The 18,584-nt window shown below is 45.9% G+C and overlaps 1 protein-coding gene across 1 annotated transcript in view; it reads right to left on the bottom strand.

Moving 5' to 3' along the window:
• LOC135831088 (uncharacterized) overlaps nucleotides 1-18,584 on the bottom strand; it is a 134,630-nt gene that overhangs the window by 2,544 nt on the left and 113,502 nt on the right. Inside the window, exons 129-143 of the mRNA XM_065343344.1 lie at nucleotides 18,089-18,157; nucleotides 16,978-17,052; nucleotides 16,560-16,637; nucleotides 10,623-10,688; nucleotides 10,093-10,161; nucleotides 8,926-9,000; nucleotides 8,654-8,734; nucleotides 7,829-7,912; nucleotides 5,487-5,555; nucleotides 5,231-5,311; nucleotides 4,367-4,500; nucleotides 3,736-3,903; nucleotides 1,875-2,180; nucleotides 484-774; nucleotides 82-105 (exon numbers count right to left, since the gene is read on the bottom strand). Coding sequence (XP_065199416.1) covers nucleotides 82-105; nucleotides 484-774; nucleotides 1,875-2,180; nucleotides 3,736-3,903; nucleotides 4,367-4,500; nucleotides 5,231-5,311; nucleotides 5,487-5,555; nucleotides 7,829-7,912; nucleotides 8,654-8,734; nucleotides 8,926-9,000; nucleotides 10,093-10,161; nucleotides 10,623-10,688; nucleotides 16,560-16,637; nucleotides 16,978-17,052; nucleotides 18,089-18,157 — 1,670 coding nt within the window. The remainder of the gene's footprint in view (nucleotides 1-81; nucleotides 106-483; nucleotides 775-1,874; nucleotides 2,181-3,735; nucleotides 3,904-4,366; nucleotides 4,501-5,230; nucleotides 5,312-5,486; nucleotides 5,556-7,828; nucleotides 7,913-8,653; nucleotides 8,735-8,925; nucleotides 9,001-10,092; nucleotides 10,162-10,622; nucleotides 10,689-16,559; nucleotides 16,638-16,977; nucleotides 17,053-18,088; nucleotides 18,158-18,584) is intronic.

The following is an 18,584-nucleotide window of genomic DNA, read 5'->3' as shown; positions in this document are numbered from 1 at the left end:
CAATGGATTCTAAAACCAATATCCCTGCCCTGCGACACAACGGAATCTCTGCAGTACTGGATTGGTGCCTCTTGCACTCACCTCCGGATTCTGCCGGTGGTTGTTCTGTCAGTCCAGGTGAGAGAAGTTATGGGTCGCACACCATGTACACAGCACAAAGAAAGGGAGATAGGGGACAGAAGGAGAGAGAGCGATGAGGATACGCAGCGAGGGAATTTGTTCGATCACAGAGAGTAACTAACCCCAACGTGAATCAGCACAGAAAAAAGAAGTGGAGTGTTGAGGCTGCATGTACATGGACTTGCAACATCAGCTGTATGTATACGGAATGCACCCAGTGGCATAATAATGCAATCATTGATTGAGGATAAATGTGTAACATTCTCCCATTGTACACCCCATGCACACCCCGTGTACACCCCGTGTACACCCCACGTACACCCCACGTACACCCCACGTACACCCCGTGTAAACCCCACTCACCAGCAGTAGTACTAACAGCCAGTCTTGTAGGCGCTGGAGGCTCAACACGAGAGATCAAGTTCGATGCCAGAATGATCGCAATGTCAGTATCTATGCCATCAAAGATACTTCTGAGGAGTTCTAGGAGCCCTTGTTTATTGTTGACAGCCAAGGAGACTAGTTGTGCTGCACTGGCGTTTTGCAGGATCAAATCAGTGATATTCTGTACACCGAGGTTATACGTCTCAATGCTGAACAGGTCGCCAACCCAATCTTTTACATCTTCCGGCCTGTCCCAACTTGTCGGTGGTACTGCAGACAGCAAGACAAACAACGCTGCATTTGCTCATCGAGCTACGGTCTTCATCTAAAACTGGCAGCCCAGCTCTTTGGTGTCTCACTCGAATAGTAGTACAGGTCTATCCTCGTTAGTAGATAACCCGGTGGGGGTCCGGGGGGGGGGGGGGGGGGGGTCAAATTGCTTGTCTTATAACGAGTATTATCTACTATCCGGACGTGAATGTACGCGTTTCAGGCATCAGGGGATTTTGACCGTTGTCTACTAATGAGGGTTGTCTTGTGACCGATGTCGTACTAACGAGGGTAGACCTGTTGTAACTGTTACACAGTTTAAACAAATCTGTACAGCCTTCGTTGTGTGACCCATGCAATTCTTCATTGCCAAGTTTACGGAAAGTCAAGGATAGGGATTTTGAAATTTGGCTAGGTTTTCTAAATTCGGGCAGGTATACTCTGGCTAATGTATGGGGCAGATCCTGAAATCAAGTGTTTAAAATAATACAAAGTGTGATTTTGAGCCTTTAGAATTCGACTAAAAGCGGGTGTTCAAAAAGCCAGTGGACATATTCTACTTGAACAGACTGTAAACCCAACACCATAGAGAATTGGCTTCATTAGTTTGTGGCAATGTCAGACATCTGTCGGAGAAAAAAAGGAGAAGGACACAATGTTACGAGTTATGACTAATTGTCCACCAACGTAACCAGATCATATACTGTAAATATACAAAATTTCGGCGCTGCAAAATTTCGGCACTTCACGATTTTTGACATTTCGGCGGCGATTTATTTTCGGCGTGGGGTAGAGGGCATGGTATAGTGCGACAGATGCTGTGAAAAATTTCATCGGCGTTTTAATTTAGGCGTTTTGGGTCGGTGCCGAATATAGCCGAAATTAAATAGCTGCCGAAAATTTGTATATTTACAGTACCATAATTAAATTGGCTCACCATCCGAGTTCAACTTTGCATATCTGTTGGAGAGCATACCAATTCAGTGTACCAAGTGCGGTTACTTCTCACACAGGTAGGAAGGAATAATTTAGTTCTTGGCCCTAGAGGCCATGTCCATTCATCAGCTCTTTGTATGTGTTCCTGTAGGTGAAGCGCTTACCTGTGAATGCTGGGGGGTTCGTTGACAGGGGCACTGTTTCAATGGTATATGTTGTTGGGCTTGGGGGATTCTGTGCAGGTGTCGTTGTTGCAGGTGGCGGTGTTGTTGGAGGCATTGTTGGAGGCTGTGTTGTTGCTGGAGATGGGGCTGCTGGAGTTGTGGCTGCTGGAGTTGTGGCTGCTGGAGTTGTGGCTGCTGGAGTTGTGGCTGCTGGAGTTGTGGCTGCTGGAGTTGTGGCTGCTGGAGTTGTGGCTGCTGGAGTTGTGGCTGCTGGTGATGGGGTGGTTGTTGGTGGAAGTGTTGAGACTGTGGCAAGGAGTAGAGAACATAGCATGAAGACAATATAGAATTTTGTACCGCAGCATCCTTGACCAATGATCCTTGTAAGAAAGGTAGAACGACGACTCAGAATGCTGAAACATTTTTCTCGTCCCAATCGCTGTAGCCCACAGTGATACACGTCCACGAAGATCAACACAGCAAGATCAACACCGCAAGAAGAACAATGATGGTAGCGAACTTATATAAACTGGTAGCAATCTCTTTGCTGTCGGATTACTCAACTCGGTTACTACATCGGTCAGCTAAGTCATCACATTGGTCTAGTTCTCAGTCCCTGCATCTGTCGGAGCACACCCACTTTTACGGCCATCGTCACTCCTCGTTGGATTTATCACCCGGCTACCATGCATTACCAATTGGTGTTTGCCGTTTCTAATAGGCACCGTGTATGGGCACCTCTCGTGTGTATTGGACAGTGTAACAACAATATTGTCATGACCTCTCGTGTGTATTGGGCATGTGTTAACAAAAATATTGTCATGACCTCTCGTGTGTATTGGACATGTGTTAACCCTTTATTACCGGATTACTTGCACAGCATGCACCAGAATTACGAATTTCAGCACAATTTCCAACTTCACCAGGTCATAACTTTGGTCTCCTTCACTTGATTTTCATAATCTAGGGCTCGTTGGAAAGCTCTTGGCGAGAGCAACGCCAGGGTACCAAGCTCCATTATCCAGTCGCCACAAATCAGGCGCGGTAACACAGCAAAGTCGTCTCCAAGCCTGATATGCAAGCAAATTCGTCACATCAACGCCATTCCACTCTCCTTCATCGCAGAACGCTCAAATAATTTGTTTGAGACGATTCAAACGTCAGCCGACTACGTCATTATTATGTGCTTAGTCGCTCAAAGAGCACACGAAAAGGGATTTCCCCCAAAAATGGCGAAGTGATCGATCAAAAATTTGAATTTGCCGAGATGAGAATACGGCGCGCGATATCTCTGGCGTCCGACATCGTAACTCTTCGGCGATTGTTGCATTGGATAGCTTGGAGTTTCCGCTACCAAATAGACCTTTCGATTGTTGAATTCGCACAAGAAATGATGGAGTTACGAAGATATTACTGGCCTACAGACTTATATGATCGAAAGTCTGCAGGCCGGTAATAAAGGGTTAACAACAATATTGTCATGACCTCTCGTGTGTATTGGACATCTGTTAGCAACAATATTGTCATGACCTCTCGTGTGTATTGGACATGTATTAACAACAATATTGTCATGACCTCTCGTGTGTATTGGACATGTGTTAACAACAATATTGTCATGACCTCTCGTGTGTATTGGACATGTGTTAACAACAATATTGTTATGACCTCTCGTGTGTATTGGACATGTGTTAACAACAATATTGTCATGACCTCTCGTGTGTATTGGACATGTGTTAACAACAATATTGTCATGACCTCTCGTGTGTATTGGACATGTGTTAACAACAATATTGTCATGACGGATCCTCTCTGTGTAAAGATGTACATGCAGTGGCGAGCTCTGGCGCTAAACATCTCTTACTAGCATATACAGCACAGTCAAGGCCAGTCCAGGGTAGTTGACAGCTACACTGGCCTGTGACTACTTGACAAGGTAAGCTGAAGTTGGTAGTGACCACACCAGGCGTTTCCTGGCTGTTGCACCCACACTGGTTAGAACACCCACGGTCATACGTCGTCGCCGGGCAGCCTATAGCCAACCATGGGAATACACATGTGGACATACAGATATGCACATGCACCCACATTCACAGAGACAGGACATGCACGCATGTGCACGTACACACATGCACACACACGAGCGCGCGCGTGCGCGCACAGATACACAGATATACACACACATGTACATCGCACACGCACACACACACACACACACACACACACACACACACACACACACACACACACACACACACACACACACACACACACGCACGCACGCACGCGTGCTCACACACACAGAAGCACACACAAACAGCTCTGGTTGAGATAGACATAAAGCTGCGCAAGGAAACAACGGCACACAAGTCACAATGTATTCCAACGATGAGCAACAAGCTTTCCAGGTCTTCGTGTATGCATTAAGACTGGAACTTCATTCTCGCAAAAGGTATGGCCACATATTTGCAGCAACACAGGGCACAAGCACCTACCGCATGTCCCTATTTGTCTCCGTGGTACAAAGACCCTGCGTCCGTTGAACAGGAGCTCCGTTTGACCAATGGGACTGGGATAGTTGATAGTTGGCTCTAAGCATGCACTGTTGAGGTAGTTATCCTTCAGAGATCTGAGGTAACACGTCAATAAAATCAGGCCATGATTCAAACTAGAAGCGCTCTCCCTACACGCAGATGTAAATGAGATACCTGTGCAGGAATGCCCAAATCAGCATGCACAAATAATTATTACCTCTGCAGGGTTGCTCAAATTCGCTCGAACAGGCTATACACATCACCCCGTGCACATTCATCATAGATGAGACTACACTGCCGGCCGGCTAGTAACACTTGTAACTTATCAGCATCAAGAACATCAAGAACATCAAGAACATCAAGAACGCAGTTTGAGAGTCAAGCAACCGTGAGCTGTCATTGATTTACTGCGGCTGTCACTGCAATCACCACAATGCACTCTAGTGTAGTCTGTTTTGCTGTTTCATTGTCGACTCTTCATTGCAGGGCTTCATTGTGCAGAAACATACCCAGTATACAAGACGATCCTACAGTCCATTTCAAAACTATAGACGCGTACCTAGGCAAAAACCGTTATGCCAGCATCTATACCACATAAAATTTGTGATCACTTTGTGCATAATTTTTTCCAAATTGGGCGTCTGTTATCCAATCGTTTAGAAACTATAATTATGAGAGTAATTGTGGAGCGGACCTGAGCAATATTCCGATAACTATTCTCAAAAAGTTCCAGCCAAATTTGAAATATTTCAAAAACACTGCGCGTCTATAGTTTTGAAATGGACTGCAAGCCGTTTTCTCGAGGAGACGAGTTAGAAAACTTACACCTGAAGTCCTGCCGTAGCATTTGCAAACACCTCCTCAAATTCTGTCTTGTTGAATACAAGGTTGTTCATATCCAGATTGCTGGAGAGAGAGAGATGTAAAATAGGAACAACAAGAACCTCCACTGAAAGGCTGCAATTGAAACCTATTCTCTGCCTCGACAACAATGAATTGTGCTCTGCTGTAGAATATGTATAGAAGTAGCAGGTAAACAGTGGAGAGTGGCACAGGGATTGAATGGCGCTCTTCTACTTACATTGTTTGCAGCTGTATAACCCGTGGAAGGACGTTCCTGAGAGTTGTAAAGCCATTTCCTGCCAGATTCCTGAGCACATATTTTCGAACACAAAGCAGACATTGAGGAAGAATAGAACTTGAAAAGGCTTTCTGTATTTATAATTCACTCTGAGGGTGTGGTGGTGAAACGGCTAGAGAGGCATTACTCGCTGGGGGTGAAAGGAATGTCATAACATCCGTTACATTACTTGAGGTTGTTGTTGTTGTTGTTGTTGATGTTTCTATAATTTACTTCACCATAATATATGAGCCAGGGACTATAGAAACCGCCCTACGACGTTTGATATCAAAATCAAGTTATGACGTTTCAAAGTCACGCGACTCAAAGTTACGCGAAGCGCAGAACTCGTCACTTATGTCTTTTGTTTTGACAAGACTCAAGAGCTAGTACTAGTACTAGGTGTAGGTGTAGGTCACTAGTAGATCTACTAGTAGTATCCTCTTGTTAGGTGTTCGGGGAAGGATTCCGAGCTCGAGCGATTTAATTGTCGAGTAACTCATGAGGCTCCACTTACTGTGATTGATTATGGCTACAACATCTAGTAGACGACGCAGCTCGATTCTATGTGGAGTCGACTAGTCCCTGATGCGAAGGCGCTTGAATCGGACGACGAGAATTTTTACGGATTCAGCGCTGGCACCCGCGAGCGATTCCGACACCGATGCGGACAGCGACGGCGATGATATGCCACCTAAGAAGAAGACGTATGGAGTCACAGCAAGCTCGAGTGCTGCTAGTGTTGTGTCGAAAAATAAATGCCAAGCCCCGACAGCTCGGAAATTTCAAACGCGGAGAGTGACACCGACTACTCGGAATCGGATGACGAACCAGATGCCCGCCCCCCCCCCCCCCCCCCCCCCCCCGCACCTGAGCCACCGACGATGGAGCAGGTGAAGCGTGGTCTCCTGTCTTCAGACACAAGCGATGGGATTGAGAGAGGCTGTGGATGCAAGTCGAAGAATCATTGGAAAGTCATCCCAGAGCAGCAGCTCGAGGACTACATATTTGAAGCCTCTAAACTGCGAGAATCGAAAAAGCGCTTCAAGCAGTTTGTTCTGGGCGCACTGACTGGAAGCATGCAAAAGTCGATGACTGGTGGTGGTGATTGACCTTTCTATTTCCGCTATCATGTACGTGGTTACGAGTTGTGCAAAGACGTGTTCATGGCAGTTCATGCAGTGTTGGAAGTCATGTAATGAAGCGCCTTAAAAAAAAAGGCAAACAAAGGAGTCGTTCAACTGGCACACCATGGCTTGACTGGGAGAACACCAGAGCACTTGGCCATGTCAGCAGACATAGAGCAGGATGTAGTGCAGTTTATTTAGTCATAATTATGCTAACATGTACGGTCTACCTTAACCTGCAGGGGAGCGAGGTAGTGCTGAGGACCCTCCAGTATACTTACCAGCATCCGAGAACAAGAAGTCTGCATACAACATCTATACCAAGACCATCACACAGTATTCGCCTGTTCATTACAGGTCATGTTGCCACATTTGGAGGAGACAGGCAGCACACATCAAAGTGATGAAGCCAAGGACAGACGTATGCGCACTGTGTGACAATCTGCGGGACAAAATTTGTGTCACCCGTACAGAGGAAGAGACGGAATGTAGTGTCCAGGCCCTGCGTTTGCCATATATATCACTAGCACAAGAGGAGCGGCAGTACTACCGAGATTTAGTGGACGGCGCGCAGGCGTCACTGGATGAAGCTGAGGGCATAGTTCACTATACATTAGAACTGCCTAACTAGCAAGACTGAAGATATACAAAGAACATTACAAACTGTGTACATAAATTTGCTCAATATCGCTCAATTGACATGCCATTATTAAATAGGTGGTTAGGCACATTTTACCACCGCAGATAAACTTGATATTTTGTTTGAGCACATAACAATACCATACCCACATTTTGAGAGAGAAAAAAAATGTTCGCCAAAAAGTGCAATAGGGTGGTTTTTGTAGTCCCTGGCTCATATTATGAACAGGCAAGACTGCCTTCTCACCGGTAACTCATGTATACACCGTAACTGGTTGTGGACTGCTGCATATTCACCAGCCACAGTCACAAAGTAGGTGTAGTTCTTGTGGCAATCTTGTCACTTTGCTTAGTATAAGATGGCAGTTCAAGTCATGAAGTGCACCACCACAGATGAGGGACTGTGAAACCAAACCAAAGAAGAAGCAACTGCAATGATTCGATTTCTGAGAGCAAGGAAGGGACCGCAACACGCACACACAAACACACACACACACGCGCGCACACACACGTATACACACGCACAGATTTTCTTACAGGTCATGGAGTTTCGTCAGGTTTGAGAAAACCTCTCCAGCGCCGGTGTATAGTTGACTTGCAAGATGATTATAGGACAAATCCCTGAGAACAGATTAGCAGGCAGGCAAGGAACATTACAAGATTCTACAAGAAAGTACTACAATGGTAAAACACATCCATCTCAGGAAGCTATATTTGAAGCAGTATCAATTATTTTCACTCATGCCAAGGAGAGAGAGAGAGAGAGAGAGAGAGAGAGAGAGAGAGAGAGAGAGAGAGAGAGAGAGAGAGAGAGAGAGAGAGAGAGAGAGAGAGAGAGAGAGAGAGAGAGAGAGAGAGAGAGAGAGAGAGAGAGAGAGACAGAGAGACAGAGAGAAGAGGAGAGAGAGAGGAGAGAGGAGAGAGAGGGAGAGAGAGATAGAGATAGATAGAAAGATAGAAAGAAAGATAGATAGATAGATAGATAGATAGATAGATAGATAGATAGAGAGAGAGAGAGAGAGAGAGAGAGAGAGAGAGAGAGAGAGAGAGAGAGAGAGAGAGATAGAGGAGAGAGAGGAGAGAGGAGAGAGAGGAGAGAGAGAGAGGAGAGAGAGAGAGAGAGAGAGAGAGAGAGAGAGAGAGAGAGAGAGAGAGAGAGAGAGAGAGAGAGAGAGAGAGAGATAGATAGATAGATAGATAGATAGAAAGATCGAAAGATAGAAAGATAGTGAGAGAGAGAGAAGAAAGAGAAGAGAGAGAGAGAATTCAGGAGAGATGTGCATGTATGGAGACGCAAAACAATGTGCAACGTAAGGCCTTTCAGAGTGTGTGTATTTTCATCACTATTTGACAATGACTTACAAGCCAGTCAATTGTTGGCATCGTGTCAAGGCATCACTTTTCTGCAAACCAGCAAAGGTGATGTTGTTGTGGCTTAGGTCACTAAACACAATTCAAGAGAACCAGGAAAAAGAAAAGTTAGACATCTTCAACCTCACTCGCAAGCTTGCTTGGATCAAAATGACTACTGACGACAACTTCGAACACTTAAGTCCTTAGTTAACACAACTATAGTATGGGGTGCATGTCGTAATTATAACATTGCAGGGAAGGAGCAATACAATTAGACTTACAGACTATGCAACGATGGGTCAGTCGCTGAAGGAATGCTGGCATTAAAATCAGAGAACTGGTTGCCTGAGGCCTTCCTGAAAGGAGAGATGGAAAGAGAGAAGACCACAATCAGTATCCTATACCGTGTAGTGTCCAATACCGTGTAGTGTCCAATACCGTGCAGTGTCGAATACCGTGTAGTGTCCAGAAGAAGCGTGCAGTCCTGCACTACCACTGGAGATTGAACAAGTATCGGAGACGTCTTCTGTTGTAAATTCTGGCAAGATCGATCCTCTGTCATGGGTGCTTTGTTTCTGGCAAACAATCCCAACCCCAGGACACAAATGTGAGGTGAATGAAATTACACAAATGACAGAACAAGGTTTCTTTGGTAATCGAGTTTCACGCTATTAGTATTATGATCCTCAGGCAAAAAAACTCAAGTGAAATTCCACTGATTTGCGCGGTGTTCATAGTCTGTCCGTACATGTACATGTTCTGTACACCATACACTGGTCTGAGCATGGATCAAGAAGAATGCATGCATGCAGTGTACAACGGTTATCTGCTGTTTTTCCCGGTGCACCCTCGCATATTATTCTGTGTATGCCCTGCCAGCGCCTGTACGGCAGCTATGTCAGATACTTGTTTTCGATATCTGTCCTGGTTGTCCTGTAGCAGAGAGAGTTGTAACATATGTTACCCCTGTTTCTAAAGTCCTCTTTTGAATAATATTCTCCAACATACCACAGTATGTCTATCCACCCAAGCCATTCAGATGTACACGTACACCTTTGTATACACTAGGGAGGGCAAGCAAACATTGAAATTGCTGTGTCACAGCCAGCCGTGAGTCATGACAACACTAACTTTCAGATCCACTTGGATCTAGTTCTCATATGGGGTCCATAGGCGTGTTTGGACGACTTTCCTTCACGACGGGGTGACACATCCGCCGAAAGTGACTGGATCGGGCCCTCCCGGTCGCGGGACCCAGCTCCCGGTACAGAAAATCCACACCTGCATGCGGCACGAGGGGCCTACCTACTACACTTCAAACTTCCAGCTGGGCAGGGTGGATCCAGAAGTCGGTATTTGTCGTTACATTGTGACTTCTGACGTCATCACTTTCAAGCCCAGTACCAGTCTCGCCATAATCTTCCAGCAACATGGCCTCAAAAACTTACAGTACAGTCAGAGCCGAGAAGTTTAATGCTATTCCACTCCACGTCGACAGCTGATTTCGACTGATGTCCCTGCATAGACAGAAACCGACCACACCAGAGTTGTACACTTAAACAATATGCGTACTGGTAGAATATAGAGCCACCGTGATATCCAGTGGATAGGTGCATGATAGCATGCATGGCATGCATCAGTCTGAGACACACACAAGGTCAGCAGAACCATGGGAAGGGCATATTGCTTCATAATCAGCAAAGAAGCTTGTTCATGGAAAGTGTACTGTGACAGGCTGGGTTGATAGCAGAGAGTATAATGCACAGCCGATACACATACAAGACACTGGTAGACATGGGACCAGCAGTTCAATCCGAAATGATTGCATGCGTGCAAACAGGAGTAGATACGCAAGAACACAGGTCAGGATATGGAGTATACACAAGAACACAGGTCAGGATATGGAGTATACACAAGAACACAGGTCAGGATATGGAGTATACACAAGAACACAGGTCAGGATATTCAAGAGACCTACAGGTTTGTAAACTCATCAGTGCCCTGGAGCGCTGCAACTGCTGTCAGGCGATTGCCTGCAATGGAGCTGCAGAGCACAGTAACATAATACAGTGGGTTCAAGACAAGGCTGGAAATGGGTAGAGGGGACGGTTTCAAATAGGAAATAGGTTGCAAACCGGAACGGACGCAATATTCACTTTCTTTCTCGGTATTTTGCTTAGAAAACATATGCCACAGTGTTTTACTCCGAGCCAAAATTTCATGGCTCTGCGATGACCAGAAGCACCATACCAAGCAGGTGAGTTTTGACTTGTTGCTTCGCACCGCGACTTGAGTTTTACATCTTTCGAAAAATCAACTTCTTGTCGCAGGTAAACAGCAGCTCGACTCTCGCAAATAAAGCACTGTATACCAATGAAAACAAATGGAAGCACACACAAGGCTTATTGTTGCTCTGTACTGGCCGTCGTGGAGCGATAGCAATTAGAGTGAATTTGATGTGCACTCTAAACCTTTCCGGTTTGGAGCCACCTCTGATTTGAAACGAAAACTTGGGCAACTTGGAGGCAACGGGCCAACACAAAGGAGTGGCTCAGTTTGATCGACTCTGGCCTCAGAGCAAACTTCAACATGCCAGTTTCCTTCCACAAACATATTTCGAGTGAATAATCCACGCTGATGATCGGTTTGGGTCTACACAATTTTGCTCTCAAACCGTTCCTATCTGAAACCGTCTCCTCTACTGACCATCGACAAAAGCACACATGTTGGTACCCAGACGTCATGATTAGATGTGATTACCAGGCAACACAACAGACTGAAAGAAAGGCGAAGGACTAAAGGGACCCTCACTTAATTTTTTGCCGACTACCCGCCAAAAAACACATTTCGACACGCGTGTGTGCTGGACGTCTGCGCGTGCACGACAAGACGTGTGAGCTGGCTGACAAGTGAGAGCCAGGGAGTCGTCAAGTACCGGCATTTGACGACTCCCGGCCTGGTGAGAGCATGCATGCATGCATGCATGTCCAGCTGGCGGGAAAGGGAACCTAAAATTGTAGATCGATGGGTTGAATGTGAAATTGTGGATCTACACGAGGTTTGTTTTGATGTTCTGATACTTATTGTAATGGCTAGTGATCTTGCAAACGTTACTGTGACTTTTCCAAGTCCTACTGATATACCTTGTCAAATCAGATGCCCTGTAGTAGTCTTGGTGGAAGCAGACTGGAATGCGTTGAATTCGTAGCTTCTGAAATTGAAATTTATTTTTTCTTGAGTGACACTGACAAGCGATGGCATTGGCGACAGGAGAACTTTGCTTCCTTCCAGGAGAGCTGCATCGCAGTCGGATCCTGTCCATGCACATGCGATCATGCTGTGTTGTAGACAGTGGAGAGCTAATTTTGACCCAAGAAAATAGTTTTGAACATTCATGAAGAGGATATTGTTGCTGTAGCTAGCTGACAGACATAGCCTGTGGCAGTGGTGTATGAAATCAGCTTGCAAGGTCTGCAGAGAAGGAGCTGAACTGCACACGCACTTGCTACTGCTCTCGCAAGATGATTGGCTTCTCTCCAGTGATCCAGCCCCCTCAACGCATGGATCCACTGCACTTTGTCGTCGAACACATCAACACGCCTGTTGACGTTCACTGGGAAGGTATCACTTCACGATGAGGAGCACACAGCACTCGTGGAGGCTTGTGCCGGATGAGTGGCTTCTCTCCAGTGATGCAGGCCACCTGGAGGCATCGGGCCAAGTGCGTTCTTTGCCGCAAGGGCCATATCAAAACAGCAACACCAGCAATGCCACCACTTCCCGACTTCAAGACAACTGGACCACATCAGTCATTTGCCATAATTAGTGTCGGCTATGTCATCCCCTTCTATGCACGCCAGGGTCGAGATCGGTCACAACTCAAAGATATATGTATGTGTGTTTACATGCCTGCTGACTAGGGCTTGTCATTTCGAGGTTATCTCTGGACAACGACGGTTTTCTCCTGGCTCTTAGACCCCGATTCACCATGCGACGTGGTGTGCCACAAGAGATGCAATCGGACAACGGTACCAATTTCCGTGTGGCTGATCAAGAGGTAAAAGCAGCTGTCAAGTTTCTCGACAACTTCAGACTAGCAGCAGAAAGGTCATACCGCGACATTACCTGGTACTTCAAGCCACCAAGTGCACCACACTTTGGTGGTGTGTTCTAGGTAATGGCCAAGGCAATGAAACTAGTGCTGCACGAAGACCTTCAGCTGCTATTGCCACAACACTTTCTCATTGGCCATGCTAGGGCAACTGTTGCTGCTGAAGCCAACACATCTACAATGACTCAAGCTCACCCAAGAAAGCGCTGGGAGTTTGTGCAACGTATTGTAGATCAGGTATGGAAACGTTAGCTGAAAGAGATTGTTCCGAAGCTAAGCATCCAAGTGATGTGGTTGCTTTAACAGCATCACCCTAAGGAGATATCGTGCTTGTGATGGATAAGCACACCGCAACTGCACACTAGCCACTTGGACGTGTGCTTATGACCTATCCAGGTAAGGATGGTGCTGTTCGGATAGTAGAAGTTTAAGTAGCTGGGAAGGTATACAAGCATGCAGTTCATCATCTTGAGCCACAGGAAGTTAAAGGTGCAAGTAGCGAACTGTGATTGTTTTCATATTCATAGTAAAGAAAAAAAGACCAAAGAACTACAAGTTATGCTATACTGTCCACTAACACCACCAGTTACTTGACAATCAGCTCATGCAATAACAAGAATTATAACATTGCACCAAACTGACCGACAGTACTGACGTTCTACAACAAACTGGCTATCAGCTCTAGCACGTCTTGTAGGTCCTTGGTCCTTTTCTTCCATCCGAGTTATCATATTCAATTGCCATTGTTTTTGTCATGTTTTTCTTCTTGTTGTCTTCGTCTTTTACTCACTCATGTGATATTTATCACTTTTCTTTCACGAGGGAGATATGTTAGATTTAATCTCCTATTTCTGTGTAATTTACATGTACTACTGTGTTCAATGGTGGTGAACCACGATCATGCATTGATCATCATGAATGCATGTGACATGCGTCACAGATCTGGTTTCTATTGCTGGCATCTATTACGCCTGACTGCTTTCCGCCTTGGATTTGCATTCACAACTAAATGTACAATTATTTCTGCATGGCTACATGCATGTACGATGCAATGCTGTTAAAATTTATGTTGTTGCCTGTTCATACTGTCCTGGAGCTGGAAGGACGCTAGTCTTACTTACTTCTTCTACTTTTAGTTGTGTGTGTGTGTGTGTGAGAGAGAGAGAGAGAGAGAGAGAGAGAGTGAGTGTTCGTCAACATGCGTGTTGAGATGTTCAACGACAAAGTGCAGTAGATCCATGCTTTGTGAGTGTGTGTGTGTGTGTGTGTGTGTGTGTGAGAGAGAGAGAGAGAGAGAGAGAGAGAGAGAGAGAGAGAGAGAGAGAGAGAGAGAGAGAGAGAGAGAGAGAGAGAGAGAGAGAGAGAGAGAGAGAGAGAGAGAGAGAGAGAGAGAGAGAGAGAGACAGAGAGACAGAGAGACAGAGAGAGAGACAGAGAGAGAGAGAGAGAGAGAGAGAGAGAGAGAGAGAGAGAGAGAGAGAGAGAGAGAGAGAGAGAGAGAGAGAGAGAGAGAGAGAGAGAGAGAGAGAGAGAGAGAGAGAGAGAGAGAGAGAGAGAGAGAGAAGAGAGAGAAGAGAGAGAGAGAGAGAGAGAGAGAGAGTGTACGTCAACATGCGTGTTGAGATGTTCAACGACAAAGTGCAGTGGATCCATGCTTTGTGAGTGAGTGAGTGAGTGTGTGTGTGTGTGTGTGTGTGTGTGTGTGTGTGTGTGTGTGTGTGTGTGTGTGTGCGTGAGAGAGAGAGAGAGAGAGAGAGAGAGAGAGAGAGAGAGAGACGCACACACCCACACACATACATACACAGAAAGAGAAAGACAGACAGAAAAAGAGAGTGGGTAGCATCAAGAAGTAGAGACTATACCAGCAGCTTCGACTAATATACTTCAAGTTCTAGTTGGATGTGTATTGAAGACAATGGTAAGGGGGGGGGGGGGTGTTATTGGAGTTGTTCATGATCAACAGTGTATCTGCTAGGCACATGTTGCATCCATTGGTCCTGTTTGAGTGACAGTAGGCGTGCAACCGGACAATGTTGGTGAAAGGCTGCATTACCAAAGAATTTGGAGAGAGAGAGAGAGAGAGAGAGAGAGAGAGAGAGAGAGAGAGAGAGAGAGAGAGAGATATGCAGTGGATTCACGCTTCAAGGTGGCCTGCATCACTGGAGAGAAGACACTCACCCTGCACAAGCCCTATCAAATGCCACGTGCAGTTCCAAGCTGAATGGCATGCTCCATGCCTCGCTTCAACACACCGCGCGGTATTTTTCACGTAGCTCATCATGCTTCAAGGTAGCCTGCATCACTGGGGAGAAGCCCCTCACTCTGTACAACCCTTATGAGTGCTGTGTGCTCCTCATCGAGGAGTGACACCTTTTTCCAGTTATATCTACGTCAGGCGTATTGATGTGCAGATAAGTCATGCATTGAGGCAGCCTGTATCACGGGAGAGAAGCAAATCACCTGGCAAGAGCAGTAGCGAGTGCTATTCCTCATGGTGGAGTACCGTTAAAACTAAAAAACATGCGCCAATGGCAGTTGCTTCAGCTCCTTCTCTGGCATGATCAAGTTGCTACACAGGTCCTCATTGTGGAGTCGTATCTTTTCCAGTGTACGTCAACAGGCATGTTGATGTGTTCCGCGACAAAGTGCAGTGGATCCATGCTTTGAGGCGGCCTGAATCACTGGAGAGAAGCCAATCACCTTGCAAGAGCAGTAGTGAGTGCGTGTGTAGTTCCTCGCCGTAGAGTAACGTAGAACATGCACAAGTGTAAGCTGCATGGCACCCTTCACATCTCGCTTCAGCTCGTTCTCTGCCATGATCAAGTTGCTACAGACCTTGCACGCTGATTCCATACACCACTGCCACAGGTTATGTCTGTCAGCTTGCGAGAGCAGTAGCAAGTGCGTGTGCAGTTCAGCTCCTTCTCTGCAGACCTTGCAAGCTGATTTCATACACCACTGCCACAGGCTATGTCTGTCAGCTAGCTACAGCAACAATATCCTCTTCATGAATGTTCAAAACTATTTTCTTGGGTCAAAATTAGCTCTCCACTGTCTACAACACAGCATGATCGCATGTGCATGGACAGGATCCGACTGCGATGCAGCTCTCCTGGAAGGAAGCAAAGTTCTCCTGTCGCCAATGCCATCGCTTGTCAGTGTCACTCAAGAAAAAATAAATTTCAATTTCAGAAGCTACGAATTCAACGCATTCCAGTCTGCTTCCACCAAGACTACTACAGGGCATCTGATTTGACAAGGTATATCAGTAGGACTTGGAAAAGTCACAGTAACGTTTGCAAGATCACTAGCCATTACAATAAGTATCAGAACATCAAAACAAACCTCGTGTAGATCCACAATTTCACATTCAACCCATCGATCTACAATTTTAGGTTCCCTTTCCCGCCAGCTGGACATGCATGCATGCATGCATGCATGCTCTCACCAGGCCGGGAGTCGTCAAATGCCGGTACTTGACGACTCCCTGGCTCTCACTTGTCAGCCAGCTCACACGTCTTGTCGTGCACGCGCAGACGTCCAGCACACACGCGTGTCGAAATGTGTTTTTTGGCGGGTAGTCGGCAAAAAATTAAGTGAGGGTCCCTTTAGTCCTTCGCGAAAGAAAGCCATAGATTCCACTAGAAGATATACCCAGTAAAACCGGATTCTATACCCACTACGGGCGGCAGCATTTAGGCATTGTATAAGGTTGCAATTCCTGCACATTGCATGACACTGAGTTGCAATTCCCGCACACTGCATGACACTGAGCAACACATGCCCCATGTACTTAGTACTTACACTGTCTGCAAACCTCCCAATTTGGCAAGAGCCCCAGGAACCTGTAGGGCCTGGTCAAGAAGATTGTCCTCGAGGCTTCTGCAAAGGCAGCAGAGAAAAACGAATGCCAGACACTTGTACGAGGGCAACACATAGAGACATGAGGTGTGCAACAAGCAAAACAAGGCAGTTCTTCTCCATACCTGCGAACAGCCATGACATCACACCTCATGCTCCACGCAGTTGGAAAGAGCTGAAGCTGGAACCTCTGCTGCTAATAGTGCTCTTGATATTGTTGTGCTTGCAGTGGACTTACTGTTTGCTTTGATGAGCCACCCACTGTCTGTTGACAAGATTACAATGGGCATCGTGTTGTGCTAGAATCAAATGGAACTCATCTGGAATGCAAGTCCTACACTACAGTCTGCATCAAACTCACAATGTTTTGCCATACTCCAAATGGGAAAATATTCTCCTGGTTGGAAGGGATGAGATCATATTTCCATTCGCAGACCTGCAGCGATGCAGACAGAAATTGAAATGTGAAGGACAATGAAAGACAGGCGGCAAACCGTGAACAGCCATTGTACACATTGGCAACATTTCTCTCCAACACACAATGTGTCAGGTATTGGATATTATGTATTACTACTTCCTCTTTTTGGAAGCTGTATACATCCACACAAGGAAACCCAACCTTTGCAAGCAGAAACAAATCAAATTCACACTTAGGCTGTTAGGTAGGTCGTCAAAACCTCGTTTGTTACATGTATGTCCAGTGGTTGTCTCTTGTTGTCGCACTGCATGTCACGCTTATTGAGTTTTCTCGCATTTGCACCTTTGTGTCATTATTGCAATTTTCGTTGTTTACTTTAGCTATCTTCTTTTTTTGCGCTGTTTTACCACCTTCTTACTGTATTTAATCCACTGTTCCTGTTCCTTTTCCCTTGCCTGTATTTCACCTGACGAGAAGGCTTGAAAGTATCCTTGTGAAGACAAAAACTTTCAAGATGTTTGTAATGAGCCTGAAGTGTGTCCTTTTTATGAGTATTATCGCATTTTTGTCTCAGAGGAAACTGTTTACTTCCTCCACGGTAAGCTAAACTTCGTTGCATCTTTACAGTTCTGTCTATAAACACAGTTTGTAAAGTGAAAAACGAAGAATCATCACATCGGGAATTCGTTTTGAAAACGACTAAATAGCTACATTGCTTCAGACAATGCGACCATCCACCCATTGATGCGGAAGAATAATTATTATGCGAAGTCGCGTCACATTTTTGTCGCGCAATACTGGCAAGTGCAGGAGGTAAACCAGGCAAACGCATGGGCAATGCACACGTGTAGCTCAATAGACTACTCCTGCAATGCTGCTCTGGACATCTGCCTGCATCTACATTAACTGCCTACATGCCATGACATGAAGTTTAGATTGACATAGCGTTAGGTCCCGACGCAGGACCAGGGCTTTCAGTTTGAGTAATTGACCGGTGTGGCAATCGGCCAACAAAAATTGCAGAAGACATGCCTGGCCTCAGCAACAGACTCACAGTAGGGCTAGTTGGTCCACGTTGAACATGTTGTCCGTTAGGTCTGTAAGCTGATTGTAGTCCAGCCAGCTGCACAACAATACATACCAGCAACCGAGCCGGAGGACTCTCATTTGTACCAGCAACCATAACAACAATCGTAAGCAACAGCCCAATAAGAAGGAGTCTCATATGAGGAGAAGGTGGCTTATGAAGGTGGCTTACGTGGGGAAATATAGACCGGGTGAAAGACAGCATACCACCAAACAACCCGTCGCTCGTAAAGACGACAAGATCCTCCTTCCAAAACAACAATGTGATGCCAGACATGATTCATATTCGAATTTGCCACAGTGGTTGCAATGCATACAAAAGCGCATGATTACTTAATGTATTGTTAGCAACTGCATTACACCATCCCATTTTTCTTCTTGATACAGGAAGCTCAATGCGGTATAGTCTCAAATGCAGCTTGAAAAACACGTAGCAAATAGGAGCACACTTACAACAAGCCCGC

This window comes from Sycon ciliatum, chromosome 1, assembly GCF_964019385.1.
Source record: "Sycon ciliatum chromosome 1, ocSycCili1.1, whole genome shotgun sequence".
Taxonomy (NCBI): Eukaryota; Metazoa; Porifera; class Calcarea; order Leucosolenida; family Sycettidae; genus Sycon; species Sycon ciliatum.
The sequence above is the reverse complement of the archived record's forward strand: the minus strand, read 5'-3'. Positions and strand labels throughout refer to the sequence as shown.